Below are 17,233 nucleotides of genomic sequence, written 5' to 3' on the forward strand. Positions count from 1 at the left end.
AGATATGCAGCTCCTAATATTGGATATTCAGGCACCTACTTCCAACAGTTTAATTCTGTGGATGCATTTGGTATTTTTTTAAAATGAGATCTATCATAGACTTTATATGGATGAGTAGAACACGGATGAATAAAACCGTAACTCTTCTTTTTCTTCCTTTCTTATTTTTTCAAGCTGATGTCTCTCGCATCATTCCTCTACATCAGTTTGCAAACTGACAAACATCTCGGCAGGAAATACTTAAGACATTCCCGTGGGGATCTCTTCTGATAGGCAGTTTTCCACATAATAAAAGCTGTTTTCTCTCATGTAGTTCATTCTGCTATATTTTTTCACCCATTTTGCTTGACTAATTAGGATTAATATATTAGAAATGCACAAACACGTAACTTGATTGATGATCTTGCTCTGTGCAACTTGGCTGAGATGATTAGGTTGTATACATCAGAAGAAATCCATCAAATATGCATAGTACAGATAGGATGCATATGTTTGGAGAAGCAGGCACAAGAAAACATATGAATTCTTGCATGGATTGTTCGCCAAAACATTTGCAAATGGAACAGAATCAATTTGGGCTTTGAACAACTCAAAGGTTAGAAATTTGTGAAAGGTGGCCTTGCCCTCTTTTATTCAAAGGTGGGGAGGGAAGAAAATTGGAGAGGGAAATAATTTTAAAAAACAGCTGTAGCATGGACATTTTTTTTTCCCCTGAATGCCCAGCATGATGGAAAAGGTAAAAAAAGAAAAAAAAGTAGAAGAAAAAAACTGAACTGTGAAGCTTTCCTAACACGCATTTAAACAGTGACATTCTATGACCTGACCATATTCAAAAACTGCTCACACAATTATACCAGATCATATCGCACACTTCAGCAGTTGCAGTGAAAAACGATGTTCCTTCTTAAGCAATGCGAAATGTAATTATTTATTTTCAACCACTAAAAGACCCTTCAAAACTGGAGTGTTGACAATGCAGCTAGCTGGGAGAACAAGTTAGTAGAGTTACTCTGAAGGGAGAAGCAATTTGGAAAGGAGTTCTCCAAAACACTGGGCCAACTGATCATCAGTACGGTCCTTGTTAAGGTATCTCAACAGCAGCAAGGATAGGATCTGGCCAAGGCCGTTGCTGAGTTTTGTGGGCAAAGCAAGAAAGCTGGTGCATGCTCAGAAATGCTTTGAGGTCTGGTTTAAAAAAACTAATCGGTGAACCTCCTGATACAGAGATATCTGTATTAGACTGGGCAGATCAGTTCAAACACCAGAAAAAACAGGGCATTTTTGGTTCTTCCTTCCATAAGTACAAGTCAACCATATCATCTGGAAGAAATCTCAATTCATCTCAGAACAGACATCCCCTCACCCATATCCAGACCTGAGAACCGGTTTGCATATCTTGGGCTCCAGGGTTACTCACCTTACCACATATGTCATTGACAGCTACGTGAACAAAAATGGAAGCCTCCTCCATGCCTTCTAGGTAGACATGCCGATAGCCTGAAAGCAAGGGAAGTTGGGTGAATGATGGCTTCTAGTCTCATTTAGCCCAAATCCTTTCCAGAATCCCCCAACCTCCCCCATTGGAGAGATCCTTCCAAGGAGAGGGAAGAGGAGGATGAATGGATGAAAATTAAGGGTGAGACAAGACCAGAATCTAGCAGAAGGAGATAGGGATGCCAAGAAATGGATTGCCAATGAAGAGTGAGAAAAGGAAGCTAAGGAAAGGGTCTCAGACAGGCAAACTCTTCCAAACTCATCTTGGGTTAAGGAGAAATTATCTATTAAGAAACAGTTGGGAAAAAACTTGATATTTCTAAGCTTCTACATGGACCAGGGAAAATGATTATCTCCATCATCAGATATTCTTTTCTTTCCCCAAGCTCACCACACTAGCCCTCCAGTGCTAAGTAGAAGGCACAGCAGAGGCACATACAATGAATGATTCTTCTGGTCCACCCATTTTTTCTCTCTGTCACCTGACTTGAGACTGAGAGACCAGGGGAATGAAGATACCCCCAAAACCTTGGGAGCATGCTCACTCTGCCACTCATCGGGACCTTGCTGCAGCCCACTTAGAGGCTTGTCCTATCCAGAAGACATCCTTCTCCTTCAGAACTCTCTTGGTGATCCAAACTGGTGGCAGCAGCAATTCAGCGCCGAAATTAGCAAGATTGTTCTCAGAGGTTTCCAGATGCCAACTGTTTAATTTATTGTCACCTCCTTTATATCTTGCTGCTACAATGCATTTGCCTAAGAAGAGGCTCCTTTGTGAAATTCAGTGGCAGCTTCTCTCTCCAGTTATCAAAGAATGGAATCGTTGCTGACAATCACATCTTTTCTAATTGATTTGCTGCTCTCCCAGAAGCCATTAGCATTGTCATAATCCAAATGTCTTTGGTTCACTCTTTTCTTTCAAAGCCAGACAGATTCTTCCCTTCTTGTGAAAAAAAAAATTCTTTTTGCCATATTCCCCCAGCTTTGAAGACGATGAAGAATGAAAAGAGGGAGGAAGAGATGGAAACACAGGGGGCTTTCATCTGAGCTAGGAAGGCCCACGCATAAGTTCATCCCCAGAGGGAGAGAAGAAATGGATGGGGGGGGTCACATTAAAAACCTCCCAATTTTGCAGGTACTCATCCTCCAGCCTGCTTTTAATGTCAGAAGCCCTCATTGCAACCACTCTTCTGCTGCCATGAAAATGACACTTTCATTTAAAAAAAACCCAAACACCCACTCTTTGAAGTTTGCTCCACTGATTCCACCAGACTGGGGATGAGCAAAGGGGAGGTTGGCAAAGATCACCAGCAATTCAGAGAAGCTTTTTTGTTATGATTGACAGGTGGAACAGGGCGAGGAAGAATGGGATGACATTCATGGTATGGAAATCCTTTCTCCATGGCTTCCAGAGCTGAGAGGCAGCAACACCAAATGCTCAAGGGAGCTGGGTCAACGCTAATCTGCAAATGTCTCTCCAGGGTTTCAAAGCAAGATTTTTCTCCTAGCGTTCCCTGAGATGACACCAGCTTGAACTAAGGATTTGGGGCACGCCCAGCAAAGATTTTTTTTCTTTTAATATCTGCTTAGTACCACCCCAATCCGACCTTCACGGACAAATTCTCAGAGCCAGAGTATCACAGAGAGACCACAGAGGGAATGCAGGAAATCCATCTTACCTGGCATCATGCTTGTAAATGCAATCGTCCTCTGACCAATAAAATCCCTCCCAATGGGATCATGGTCCCAGACCAGGAAACGCACCAGGGTAATCTCTGGCATGCAGATGTTGAAAACCAGGGTTTCTTCCCACATCGGATTGAAACCTGCAGAACCAAAAGGTAGGAGAGTGGATCTTTTTAAGCATTACCTACAGCAGTGTTTCTCAACCTTGGCAACTTCAAGATGTGTGGACTTCAACTCCCAGAATTCCCCAGCCAGCAGGGGATGGCTGGGGAATTCTGGGAGTTGAAGTCCACACATCTTGAAGTTGCCAAGGTTGAGAAACACTGACCTATAGTCAACACTCAGCTCTCCCCAAATTGTTCCAACTGGTATTATCTGTTCATCCTCAACAAGACAGCATGAACATCCCAAAAGTGTAAGTGTTGCTTTGTGATATACTGCCTGGGTTCACATGAAATTAACCCCCTTTTGCAGCCTGCTCAATATTTGAACAAGGCATTCATCCAAAGGGGCACCTTTGCACCTACAGGGAACCACCAAAGGAAAAAAAATAAAAGAATCCAAGATTAACAGTCAACAAGCTCATTGTGCTGTGTGAATGGTTTAGCATCACAGTAACAAATAGCTACTGCTGTATGAATGTGGTCTTTTGCCCCTCCCCCCCATAGCTACTTCTAAGCACCCCTGAGATGCTGCTTTATGATGGTTTTGAATAAACTTTAGGAAGACCTTCCTTGAGGGAATGAGCTGCTGAACAGTTAAGAGTTCCTCAGACGTTGTCAGGTGCTCAGAATTCCTCCAGCAGATGATGTGGAAGCTGCGCAGATGTTCTGCATAGATAGTGATTGGATTAAATGAATTTGGAGGATTCAACCAATCCTATGATTCTGTGAGTAACTGCAAGATATCCTTGGCCTTATAGATAGCCTACAGCAGAGATGGCAGGAGAGACAGTAAAAACTGAAGGAAAAACAGGGAAGCTATACCATTGTCATCCACAACTCTTGTCTGTTCTTTGCAACAATCCACGGGCAATCCGATCACCTCAACTTCCACAAATGGATCTATGATCTGGAAAAGAGGTGAGATATGATTGTCACATATCCTGGAATAAAAGTAGAGCTTGACCACGGCATCTTTCTTCAACCTGGTGGCTTCCTTTGTTGACCATAAATTGTAATAATTGACAGATAGCTCTCTTAAGATCTGAGAAGAGGCCTTTTCCACATTTGCCACCCAGAGGCCTTTGATCCTGTAGAAGGACCAAACTCCTCAGTGGAAGAACACACATTTTCCTCCAGAAGGTCACTGGTTCAATTCTCCAAAGCTCCATTTGACAACATATATACAAAATGTATTCTCAAAATGCCCTGATTTTTTTTTTTAAAGAAACCCCACTTACTGCTTAGATAAACCATCTTCTCGTCTTCAAATTAACAAACAAATTAATGGAAAAGTAAATACGTTACATAACTTGGACCAACAGAGCCATTTTCAAGAAAGCTACAAAGCACTGGACTTTCTCAGAGCACGTATTCTATATTTGGGGTGGCCAAATATCTGGAAAGGCTTTATTCAGAACCAAAATACTTTTGTTTGAGTCAACGCACAGGAGCAGCAGCAAAGAGAAAAAAAATCAAGCGCATCGGAGAAAAACAGAGATGATTTGGATGCACAACGACACATCCCATATGTGTTACGGTGTGCTGGGCCCATCTTTCGTTCTCAAGCTTAGCCCCAACGCCAAGCAAGAAGTGATTATTAAAGAAAAAACTCAATGCTACTTTTTCCCAGACAGGCCAATTAACAGCTTGGGAGAAAGAAGCCACCCACAAGGGTCCCTCCCTCCAGCGGGGAAAAAAAAACTTTGCTTGAAGGCAAAATAAATCCTGCTAAGGTATGGGGAGTGGGGGCAAAAAATTCGGGGGAGGACGCTGTTCAAACAGAACCCAGAACCCATCTTTAGATGGCCATCTAAAGAAAGCCATCTATCTTGGCTGACAACTCAGTGTAGTTTTACAGTGAGATTCTGGGCTGTTCACTGGGAGGTTTATTTTATTTTATTTTATTTGGTCCCCCTCCGCTTTCCAGGGAGGGGTTGTGAATAGGGTCCTGTCACTTTGATTGAGGAACTTGGCAGCACTTTCCCAACTCCCCAGAGGCACCCTGCAGACAAGAAAGCAAACTTGGCCCTTTTTTGCACAAAGGGAATGGGCCAAGCACCTGCTAAACCCCGGGAAAGGAACGGGTTGCGTAATCTTTCTAAAATGAGGCTGCCTGATGGATCTTCCAATGTGGCCAGAAGGGAGGGCAAAGGGGTGGGTGGGTATTGACGCCCATTTTAAAACAGCTTGCAAACGAGCTCGCTTTCTTGGAAAATGGGCAAGCCGTAGATGGCATTTGTCCCCCCCCCCAACTGCCACAAATATCTTTCCACCAAGAGAAAGCGCTTCCTAGCACAGAAAGCATGAACGGTGGTTACTTCTCTGAGTTACAGATTCAGACGACGGCCCTCGATTAGTTCAAGACTGAAAAGAGTCCCTTCAGGTTTGGCACTTCAAAGACTTTTTAAAGGGCGTTTTGGAGACTCGTGGGTCAACGGCTTTTCCAGGGGCGTCTGCACCGGTGAAGCGGGGAGGGTTTAAAAAGTCAAGGCACGTGCAAAAACAGGGCAGCGGACCTGATTGCGTGGCTGCAGACGCCATCTTGACTTTAATGACCCCTTCCCTGTGGACATCCTGGATTGTTCCAGCTCTGCAGCTTGAGAAATTGATAGGGAAAGTTCACCAATTTTTTGTGCTGCAAGCTTTTCGACCAAGGATCTCCCTTGCCCACAGGTAACAAGACAAGCTAAAACAGAAGTATTCTCCTATTTTAGAAGGGCACTTTCATTTTTTCTGAAACTTAAATGCACCCAGCGTTCGTAAAACCAGCAAAACTGAGATCCTCACCGTCCGATGAATCGTACCCTCCCACTCCGTTTGAGGTGATCGTGTTGGTGGGGCTGAAACGCAAGCCGATTCAAGCTATCGATGAGCGTTTGAGGTCCAGCGGGACCGACTGAGGTTGTGGCTTTGCCTCCAGCTGTTTTAGCAGCTGTCAGAACTGATCATTGAATAATCTTATTTCAACACAGCCCACAAAAAAGGTTGGGGTTGCTTCCAACAAGCAGGGCAAAGAGCGCGCGTCTCGCATTCCATTATTAAAAGACGCCAGGCGTGTCATAAAATGGCGATTTTTTGTTTATCCGTAGAATTTCCGTTCGGATGGCTGTCCCCTCCTATGTAACTCTGGGCGCGGGGTGCCCTACCTCGCCTCGGTCTCCAAGCATGGAATCCCGTGGTTTGGGAAGCTGTTGTCCGCTGATGATCCTTAGGATCAGCTGCTTTTTCATCTGGCCCACCAGCGGATCTTCGGAATTTGGGTTGAAGACCCCTGGAAAAGATTTACGGAAGTTGCACAGAGATGAACAGCAGAGGTGAACCCAAATGTCATGTCTGTAGGGGTCTCTGGACACAGGAAAGCGGGTCCAGGCAGGTTGGGGGGATCCGCCCATTTTGTGGGTTTCGTAAATCCACAAAATCCTAGGACAGGAGTAAGCAGCTTTTTCCACACTGCAGACTGCACTACCACTCCTAGTAGATACGGCTGAGACAAACATGAAAATCAATTTGATTTCATTGACATGTACATGCAATTAACATTAAATATACTAAATGGGCTAGCTCTTCTGTCATTCCTTTATTAATTTCCTCTCTCTGTCACATTATAAATTACAAGTTGGCAACCACCGATGAAGGTTTCTGAAGACCATGCCTCACATTATTTGGGGCTGCAAGCAAATTATTACTGTAATTATTCATTATATTTATATCCTGTCTTTTCTTTGAGAGGTCAAGGAAGCTTGCAAAGAATTTGTTCTAATTTTATCTCTGTAAGAATGACCCTGTGAGGTGGGCTGGGCTGAGAGAGAATGACTGCCCCAAGTTCTCCATGGCCAACAGAATCTCCCTGGTTCAAGGTCAACATCTTCACCACTGTATTCCTCTACGAGCAGAACTGTCCACCTCTGGCTTTCATTGTTGCCCAATATTTTCCCATCACAGTGACATCCAGATGTGTGGACTTCAAGTCCCACAATTTGTCTGCTAGCAAGACCGTTACTAAGAATTCTGGCAACTGAAGTCCACACAATGGGAAGTTGCCCAGGTCAGGAAAGGCTGGAATAGCATGTTGCGTAATAATCCAATCAGTGGTGGTTTATCCAACAAACAACAGTTAAAGCAATGGTAGCTTACTGAAACATGGAAACAGCCTCTGGGTCACCTTTTCCACCCTCTGGAACATATTCCCCCAACCCAAGAAATTAGACTTGCCCTACCCTGCTGGCCTTTCACAAGGCCCTAAAAACCTGGCTTTGCCATCGAGCCTGGGGCCCTGATAACATGGGTGAGCCTGTTTCATGGTTAGTTTGAGTGTTTATTAGTGTTTTTTGGCTGCTATTGTTATGTCCTTTTCTGTTCTTTTTCATTCTGGTTCTTTTTATTGTTTGTTACTCTGTTTCCACTGTTAGCCCCCAGACTCATGTAGATGAAATGGGCGGCCTACACATTCAATGAATGAATGAATGAATGAATGAATCAATCAATCAATCAATCAATCAATCAATCAATCAATGAGTGAAGGACAACTTCCCAAAGAGCCCTGTCAGCTCTTTTAATCTATAGGAGTATTTTCAGGTTCCTCTTTTGTGCCTTTTTGTCTGTGGTGGATTCTTGCACTGGGCAGGGGGTTGGACTAGATGTCTCGTCCAACCCTTACATCCTATGAGGACTATTGCATGTGAACAGGCTTTGATTATGCTTTATTACTGTGTTGAGGATAGCTATTTGATCAACTGCTCTAGGAGCTGCAGGCCCAGAAAGGCTAATAAATAAGTAAAAGGTTAAGCTTGAGATTGTGGCTTCTTGCAACAGGACAAAAGTGATTTGTCGCAGCGTTCTTCTGGGACGTTCTTCAATATCCCAATCCTTGAGATTTCCTGGTGATCTCCCATCTGCATATTAATCAAGTCTGATCCTGCTAGGTTTTCTCAAGATCACAGTTTGCTAAGTATTGCCATCCCCAGTGGCAATAAAGAAATATCTTCAGTAGATCAAATGAAATTCCTCTTTTTGGTGGGAACAAAGCAGAGAAAGGAAGGACATTCCTTGTTGGGCAGTTAATTTGAAGTTAAGGACACAAATCAATTTTTGGGAGGCTGCGATGAGCTAAGACACTACAGGAAAGCACATCTCCCATATGTAAAAAGTATTATAATAATTCAGGAGCAGGACAAGGGCCAGGCAGGAAGCCACAGGCATGAGAGCAAGATTTAATTTAAATCCAGGGGTGTGCAAACATCGCAAGCTTAATGTGCCGATGGAAAGCCACTCGAGAGCAGATAAGAGGCATCTGAGATGCGAAGGAAAATGGAGAAAGACAACCCAGGTGATACAGGATCTTCAAACAGGAAGGTCCACATGGGTCCACCTGGCTGAAGGAGATGCAGAAAACATTTTGAGATGACCAGCAGGACGTACCAGAGCTGAAATCCACTGGGCCTCCCAACTGCTCCTTTGGGACTTTTTAGTTTCTCTGCTATCTTTGGGCTATCCCACACAAGCTCTTTGCCCAACATTTGATGATTGAGATCATTTGCAGTTTGCGCTTTCCGTTTCCAGCCCAGCCTGGATTCAAGCACAAGGGTGTTTTCTCATCGCCCCCTTCAGTCACAAATCCAGATGGGGTGGCTAAAGATCTGGGGCTGAAAACCTGGGAAAGAAGAAGGGGGGAAGCAGAGTATTTGGGGGAATGAGGAGATGTTCAACAAGACCTGGGCCAAGAAAGTTGAGGATAATTGGGAACGCAAAGCGGACCAAAAGAGTCTGTAGACTAGAGCAGTGTTTCTCAAGCTTGGCAACTTTAAGATGCATGGACTTCAGCTCCCAGAATTCCCAGCATGTCAAGGTTGCAAACACTGGAATCGAGGGTCCTGGAGAGAAGATATGGTTGGCTGGAGAATTTTGTCTCCCTTACCTTGACACATACACTTGGGTTTGAGAACGTAGCCACAATTCCCGTTGGTGCTGAACTTGGCACGGTTCAGTTGCAGCATTCTCCCTTCGGACTGGTAGTTCAGTGCCACTGCAACAGAAGGAAGGATGGGAAATAACTGAGAAACGAAATTATAAGTGGACTTCTCTAGGCCAATTCTGATCTAGCCGTTTTCGGAAAGCATTTCTCACTTTTCTCCTCTTTTTTTTTTTTTTCCAAGGAAAAAGAGCTTGTTTAGTTTCGGAAACAAAACAGCCCCAAATGGCATTGAGAGGAACCATCATGTCTGAAAATGAAAAAAAGGGGAAATGGTTTTCTTTTCTTTCTCCACCAGCTAATTTTAAGAACTGGGCTAAAAACAGCAGCAGGGGGATTAAACCGAGAGAAAGACTGCTTCAGTTTTCCTCAAGGACAAATTGTACTGAAGCAAATTTCTCCTTGTGCTTCGTTTCTGTACCCACCATTCACTTCTTCTTCACTCCAAAGAGCAGGAGAAGAACCGATGCATGGAAGCGTGAAGGAAAGTGGATTTGGGCTAAAAACATCTGGACTGAGGGGGTCCTCCTTACCCAACTGGCAGCCGGCATTCCAGAAGGGTTGAGGGTTGTAATTACTGGAATCCACGCGGTAGGAAGAGGGATAGATTCGAGAGAGCTGGTGCTGGTTGAAGCGGAGATACTGGGCTGGTTTCTGCTGGAGAATTTGGTGAGCTTTTGTTTCGCTGAAGGATGACACTTGCCAGCTGGAAGAGACTGTAACACAAGAAGCCTTGGGTGACAAAGGCTTTGTCTCCCTTGGAGCATCTTTGATCTGTTCACCTCCTCCCCACTGGCAAAAGGGTACCTTGTACCTCCATCTAGTAGCAATAGCAGAGAACGGGGGAAGTTTCCACCAGGACAGAAAGTCTAAAGCATTGTACAGCAATGCAACCATATTTGGAAGCTATCTGGGGACAGTAATACTCACTCTAAATCAGTATATATTTTCCAATTCTACTCTTAACCAAGCAGCTAGCACCTGGGTTCTTAAATAAAGAGTCTATATTTTCACAAAGAGGCCACAGGTTTCCTTTCCCAGCCCAATCTGGCAAGGCAGGCACGAAAGGAATTCCCCTATAGGACTTTGAATGTACGTTCTCCAGGTAGAATGCAAACTTAGTTATTAGAGGTAACAGGATTGCATTATTTAAATGACTTCCACGTCATCTGGGGAATATTTGCAGGGATCATACTGAGCAATTATTATTGTCTGCCTGAGGTTGGCACCCCAAACAACATTACACATGAGTGAGGCCATTTGAGCTAGGACTTCTGGAGAAACATGCAACCCAACCTTGAGAAGAAGACTACCCAGATTTGGACTTTTCGTAAGGGTGGTCGCAAACTTACTTTCAGATTCCACGTCATGGATTCCAACAGATCTGGTGTATTTCACCAGGTCCGAGAGCGCCCGGGAGAGTTTCATTGTTTTCTTTTGCCGATTTGTTCTGGGAGGACAAAACGAGGTTACAAATTGCTGAAATTGATCCAAAATCAAAATCAATGCATCCATCAGACAGGATGGCTGGGATGCAGCGAGGGGCCAACGGAAGTTGGAATTTGCAAGGAGGAGCAAATGGAAGCTTGAACATCCCCCCTTGGCTCTTTCCAAACAAACCAAGAATCCATGCCTGTGATTTGTATTGTTATGCCAACCAGAATTCCTGGCTGTTCCTCTTCTGACCATTTCAGCACACTAAACAATCCTTGTTTCTCTAAGGACCTCAGTTCAACTAAGAAAGCATAGGCTGGTTTGTTTGGCCCTTGCAGGAGGATCCAAGAAGGAATGGTGAAGCAGCAGTTATCATCATAACCCAGAAATCTGAAATATTCTGGCTTTCTGAGACACTCCAGTTCAAAACAGACACCCATGGATATCACTGAACAGTATCCTGGTCTTTAATCTCTGGAAAGCCAATTCTAGGTTTAACTGGGTTAAATCAGGTTAGATTTTAGCAGGCTTACATGAAAGACAGAGGTCTGGGGAAGGATCTGTCTCTTTAATCAGATTCTGATCCTGTTCCTCGACAGAGAAAGGAAGTACTAATAAAGCTGCATTGAATAACACTAGGAAAATAGAAAGGGGTTGATCTTCCCTGACAACAATTTTTCTCCCTTGACTGTTTGTAGGTCAAAATCAAGAAGCCTTGCAGGGCCACGCGGATTAGCTACGGATAGACATGATTTAGTTTTAAAAGAAAATATTGTTATCCTGAAACCCCTGGCGCTTACTTGGTATAATGGACAGACGTTCTAGTTAAGTTTCCTTGGCATTCAAGATCATCCTCCCCATCTTCTAAACTTGACGTCCTTTTGAGTTTCCTGGATTTTTTCTGTGTCAAAGAAAGGCAGGGAGGAAAACAAGCCACAGTTTACTTGTTATAGATCTGCGCACACTCAGATGTGGAACCAGAAGAGCAAAATAACAAAGCAAAGGATAGATATTCTCCCTGAAGCCCACTTCTGGGCAAAGAATCAGTCTTTATTTCGAATGTTAGGACTGTAAACAATGAATCACAGAGAGCCAAAATGGTGCTTCCCCATCACAAGAAACAGGAACAAACAAACTTGGGGAAGATCAACATTTGCAGAAGCATAAGAAAAAGTTTCTGGGCGGAACAGAAGAACTAGACCCTAAGACTCTCCACATGGCAACATTTTGTTGCAGATCATCATTGTTATTTTTAAGGGGGGGTTGAAAGGGGTACATTTAAGGCCTTATTCGCAGGGCACATTCTGTTCTGTTCTGTTCTGCAGTCCCTCTTCCATCTCTGTTGAATCAAGAGATCAGGCCTTTAGCATCTTTGGGTACAGGGCTGTCCACAACTACAGCTGTCATCTTGACTTTTTGACCCTCCTCCCACTGATGCTCCTGTTTGGGCAGGAACCGGAACCCTGTTAAACTTCTTTTCAGTGCTAAGGTCAGCATGGAGAGATGAAACTAGAAGCCACTTAAATTTCCCAACATGCCCCAGAGGGCATTGCAGACAAATAATGCAGATAGACCAAGAAACTTGGACTCATTGGAGCTCACCAGGGACTACAAGGTGAGATGGGGGGGTGCTTGGGGTCAGGCCTTCTGTGGGGGTACATCAACTGGAATTGGCCCAATCTTCCTGCCTGACCAAAAGAGGGTCTATTTTTCCTTCTTTGTCTCTCCTAGCTGGTACCCTGCCAGATTCAGGATTAATCCAGGAAACTCCTTAATCATGATTTCTTCTTCTGGTGCCGTCAAGTCAACTCTGACTCCTGGCAACATGTCTTTGCAGGGGGGTTGGTGTATTACAGGAGTGATTTGACGCTGACTTCCTTTGCAATGTTTACTGGCTTCCAGTTAGGGCTGGGAAAGAGTCACCTGGTTGACTTCCATGCCTATCGTGGGACCAGAACCTGGGTCTCCTAGCCTAGCACCTTCACCACACTGGCTCTCCTTTCATTCTTAGCATGCTGAAACTGTTACAATTATACAAGCATTTGCAAAAAAAACCCCACACCAAAATATGGACATAAAGCAATACAGATTGGACTTGACGCGCATCTGTCTCTGTTGAAAGCTTAACCCCCTCTTTGGAGCACACCACCTTGTCTCCATCTATCTTCCATTTTGCACCAATTGGATTTGTTCTTATCTTGCCTTTTACTGACAGTGTAAGAACTCACTCTCACAGAGACATTTGCATACAATCAAATCAGAGAGGTTGTACAACTCCATAAAGGCATGCATTTATGGGCTCCTGACTGGTGGCCTTGTTCTGTCCTAATTTTCTCTGGCCTGTATATTTGAAAGGTTTTGCTTGCTAATGGCCGTAATAAATTGAAATTAACAATTGACCATTAGAAAGGTCAAAATCCATCACAAATCTCTCCACTGGGGAAAAAAACAGAATAGAATATTCCACCCACCCCCACACAAACAACCAACCAACCTTGCGTTTGGTCAAGCTTTCCATCAGCGATCGGTTGTGACGTTTGCTGAGGATAGCATCTTCCCCAGATTCCACATTCTCCTCATGCTTGTTCTACGGTGACAAAGAAGGACAATGCACAGGATGATCAGTGATTAGAGCAATGGACAGCAATGCTCAAAGATCAGAGTTTTGCAAAGCCACAAGCAGGCAGGAAACTGGGAAGAAAAATGCCCCACCATAAACATTCTTAGACGGCATGTAAGACATTCCAGATGTTACTGGTATCATAGAACAGCAAAAATTCATTCTCTCACAAAACTGGATGTGATTAATGATTTGTTTTTACATGTCTTGTAATCCTTTGAATTAATAATATGATTGGTTGGTGGAAGAATGGGATGAAAGGCTGCCTTTGAAATCCCCACATTTCCACTCCAGAATGCCAATCGAGGAAGCTCGTTTTCTTCTTCCCCCCCTTAATCTCTTTGTCTTTTACAACTAAGGGCTAATTTTTAAAGCACTGACAAGTTTGGCCTGGTCACCTCCCCCATAATCTTCGGCAGCTTGATTTTTGTAGTTTTTGGAGGGACAGGAAAGGATAAAAGAGGACCTGTAAAGGGTTCGATGCATTTTGTGCTCGTGATCCCTTCAAGGCAAAAAAAAAAAAAAATGTCTGATTCCTTGGGACTCATCTGTTTTTTAGCTCTGACACCCCTCTAACATTTTTTGCAATATGTCAGCAAATCCTCTGTGAAGCATTTTACATAGGACAGCTCTCCTCTTGCCCCCAGCCACTGATTAAGGACTCTCAAGAGGAAAAAACAGTGCTGGTGATCACAATTTTCAAGCCTCAGTATTTCTGGGGATGTAAGAAATCTGGCAATTATTGGGAAATTAACATATAAGGAGTTGGGAAAAGGGGGGGGGAAGCTTCTTTATTAAACCTCTGGGTTATTAAAAAGTACTCCCCCCCCTTTTTTTAGGGAAAATAAGATTGCCAGCACTGCAAAAAGGAGTGCAAACTACTGTGCGTTTCTCGTGTTCCCAACACCACATGTGGCACTCGACAACAGTGTTGTGCTGTTCCAAAACTTTCACTCACCTGCTTTCCTCATTAACTGTGTGCACTCAGCTATGAAAGGCAGAACCATTAATAAACAATTTAGAAAGAAAGCTAATAAAAACTCCAGCAAAGTCAGCTGCAAAAGGCCACCCGTTCTCGCTTCGATTTCTAATGCTTGCAGTACTGTATTATTCCTTGAGAGATCACCCCCTCCAATGTGAACAGATACCATTAACAGAGAATGGCAGGACCGGGGAGGGGAAAGGACCACGTCAAAACCTCATTACAGGAAATGTAGAATGGAGCTGCTGCCAAGGGGAAGAGAGGCACGTTTTATCCCACGCTGCTGTCAGCAGTGCAAAAAGCCGGAAGGAAAAGGGAAAAGATGCCGACGACTTGCCTGGTTCCTAATTGCTCATTCTGGATTAGTTAACAGATCTAGCAGCTGTGCTGATTCTCAGGTGATCTGGCATGTGGCATTTATTGGCCTGGTGGCTTAGAAGAAGGAAGAGGTGAAACCAACGGTTGCAAACGTCAAACCTTATACCCCAAGAATGAGAGCAGGCACGGGGTGGTGGTGAAGGTGTTGGGCTAAGAGTGGGGAAACCCTGGCTGAAGGCCACTTGCAGCCAAGGACTTTAGCCCAGTCCCACTCTTTCAGCCCTAGCCTACCTCGTGGGGATGTGGGTGTGGGGGAAAATGGAAGGAGGAAGTGCTGTGTGCATCAAGGCAAGCTATCACTCTAATGCATAAATAAATAGCAACAGTGACTAGCTTAAAGGGGACAGAAAAGGAGGGGTGATCATCTTAAAACTGGATCTAGATTAAGCCCCCTCAGTTGTTTTACAACAGAGTTGCAACAAACACATTTGCCCTGGAGGGAAGGAACCTGTTGTCAGCCTTGCAAGGTAGTCCAGACTAGAAGCACACGCAGAAGTACTAGCTCTATCTTCATTGTAAAGTTACATTAACAGAATCTTGCAAGTCTGAAAGTACCTTTCCCCCCCGTCACCTTTACAGCCCAAGAAACTAGGGAGGGTCCCTTCTGAGTTGCTTTACACACACCCTTTTCTTCTGTGGGCTCAGCTGCCTCTTATCAGACCCTTGTCTAATCTGTGGCTCTTCCTCCTGTCTCCCAAGGTCATTCCCACAGACCATTACACCTGGAGGGCTTGTAGGGCCAAGGATCAATGTCTATCCCCTTCCAATCAAGAAAGATAAAGCAGGATGTGATGGGAAAGACCATTGTCAGACACACACCTAGAAGAAGCCTCAACAGGCAGAACTGACAAAACTAGATTGCTAGGCTGAATTGATCTTTTCCCATTATCCTGCCAACAGGATGACTCCAACTTCTCCAACTCTGTGAGACTAAGTTTGCCTTGGCAGAATCAGGACCTACTTAAAACAGACCCAAACTTTCAAGCTGAAATTTCTCTGCAAACTGTTTCCCTCCCCCCCCCCGCCATCTTTCCCCCTAACCAAACTAACAAGCAGACCTCCCTGGGGGATTTGAAGGGTGCCGTGCAAATATTCTGAAGGAGACTCAAAATGATCTTGCTCACAAGCCCATTGTTGTGCACGCAACGCCGCTGACGGCAGGGGCCGACCTATTGTTTTCCCACTGTTAAAAAGCCAACAATCCGGCGACAGATTGGCTCGATTAGCAATGGCACAGAATGAAGAATGAGGGCCCTGTGCACTTTGGAACCGTTGTACCTCTGGAGGGCAGTGTTCCTACGCCAAGCCTGTGCAGATGCAGCAAGGAAGCCAGATGTTTTGCAAACCTCAATTGCCAGATAGAATTATGCAAGCTGAAACCTGGAGCCGTTTGTTCACACAAGCGCAAACGATTCCTGATTTATCCTTGTAGGAAGCAGGGGCATCAACCTGAGCAAGCGCTGCATTTTTCAACAGGGTCGGAGTTGGAATACTTTGTTCACACTTGCCTAAAAAGGAGCGTCAACTTCAAATCCGGAGGGAGGGAGGGAGGGAGGGAGGGAGGGAATGGTAGTTTGCCATATCCTGAGGGCTGAGGATTGGGAGAAACAGGGGATACAGCTAGAATCTATCCGAGAGGATTTTAAAGATGATTAATTGATCAAATCCATTCCTCTTCCTGTTGCAGATCAGAACTTCCAAGAGAGTACATTAAAATAATAATAATAATAACAACAACAACAACAAAGAATTCCATCCAATTGCTCAGAGCATCTGCTTGTGCCCTGCTGGATTAAAAGTTTGGAATAGATTCCATTGGTGACTCAACCAAGGAAAGGAGGAGAAATGTGTCTCCTGTTTTCTTATTTAGCATCTTTCCACATTCAGCAACTCTCCAACCCCAGGAGCGGGAATGCTACAAACCCCCGACTCAGACGGAAGTTGGAATCCAGCAGCTTTTAACAAGAAAGGAAGGAACCAACCAGAGGTCAGATTTTTGCCCAGTATTGATCTGAACAGTTCATAGGCGATATTCGCAGGTTCTAAGCAAGCAGCAAGCTGTCTAGCCTTTTACTCAACTGATGCAAAGATTCTTCAATAACAGCCGAACAGCAGGCAGTTCAGTTTTACATCATTAATATTCGATGCAGGGAAATAACTATAAATGTATTAGGCTAAGCTCTTTTCATGCGCTGGCCGTGTTGCACTGATGTTCTCAAACCCCACCATGTGCCTTTGGGCTCCCTTGCTGCAAATTGTCTAGCAACCAGCCTGAGAAGGCAGTTTTAACCCAATTCCCTACAGTTCACTTAAACATTTTGAAAGGGCAACGAAAAAAAGAAGACATGTTTGTTTAGACTTCTCCCTGCTGACTTCGCTGATCTACATTTGCAGTTATGCTTAATAAACATATTATTAGGATAGGGCTCCTGAGTGGACGTCTGTAGACCCCAAGTACTTTCTAACTGGTGGGATACTGGCTTGGAAGGTTGTTTCTGGATTACGGA

At 44.3% G+C, this 17,233-nt stretch overlaps 1 protein-coding gene across 1 annotated transcript in view; it reads right to left on the minus strand.

Annotated features, from left to right (window-relative positions):
• Window positions 1-17,233, minus strand: part of PLCH2 (phospholipase C eta 2) — a 193,373-nt gene that overhangs the window by 15,506 nt on the left and 160,634 nt on the right. The window contains exons 14-22 of the mRNA XM_088136706.1: window positions 13,241-13,333; window positions 11,547-11,647; window positions 10,665-10,762; window positions 9,846-10,028; window positions 9,259-9,366; window positions 6,491-6,615; window positions 4,167-4,251; window positions 3,174-3,320; window positions 1,418-1,497 (exon numbers count right to left, since the gene is read on the minus strand). Coding sequence (XP_087992832.1) covers window positions 1,418-1,497; window positions 3,174-3,320; window positions 4,167-4,251; window positions 6,491-6,615; window positions 9,259-9,366; window positions 9,846-10,028; window positions 10,665-10,762; window positions 11,547-11,647; window positions 13,241-13,333 — 1,020 coding nt within the window. The remainder of the gene's footprint in view (window positions 1-1,417; window positions 1,498-3,173; window positions 3,321-4,166; window positions 4,252-6,490; window positions 6,616-9,258; window positions 9,367-9,845; window positions 10,029-10,664; window positions 10,763-11,546; window positions 11,648-13,240; window positions 13,334-17,233) is intronic.

The sequence above is a fragment of the Python bivittatus genome, unplaced genomic scaffold, assembly GCF_059951505.1.
Source record: "Python bivittatus isolate LINGU-HERP-01145 unplaced genomic scaffold, Pbiv_v1 ctg000090_np1212, whole genome shotgun sequence".
Taxonomy (NCBI): domain Eukaryota; kingdom Metazoa; phylum Chordata; class Lepidosauria; order Squamata; family Pythonidae; genus Python; species Python bivittatus.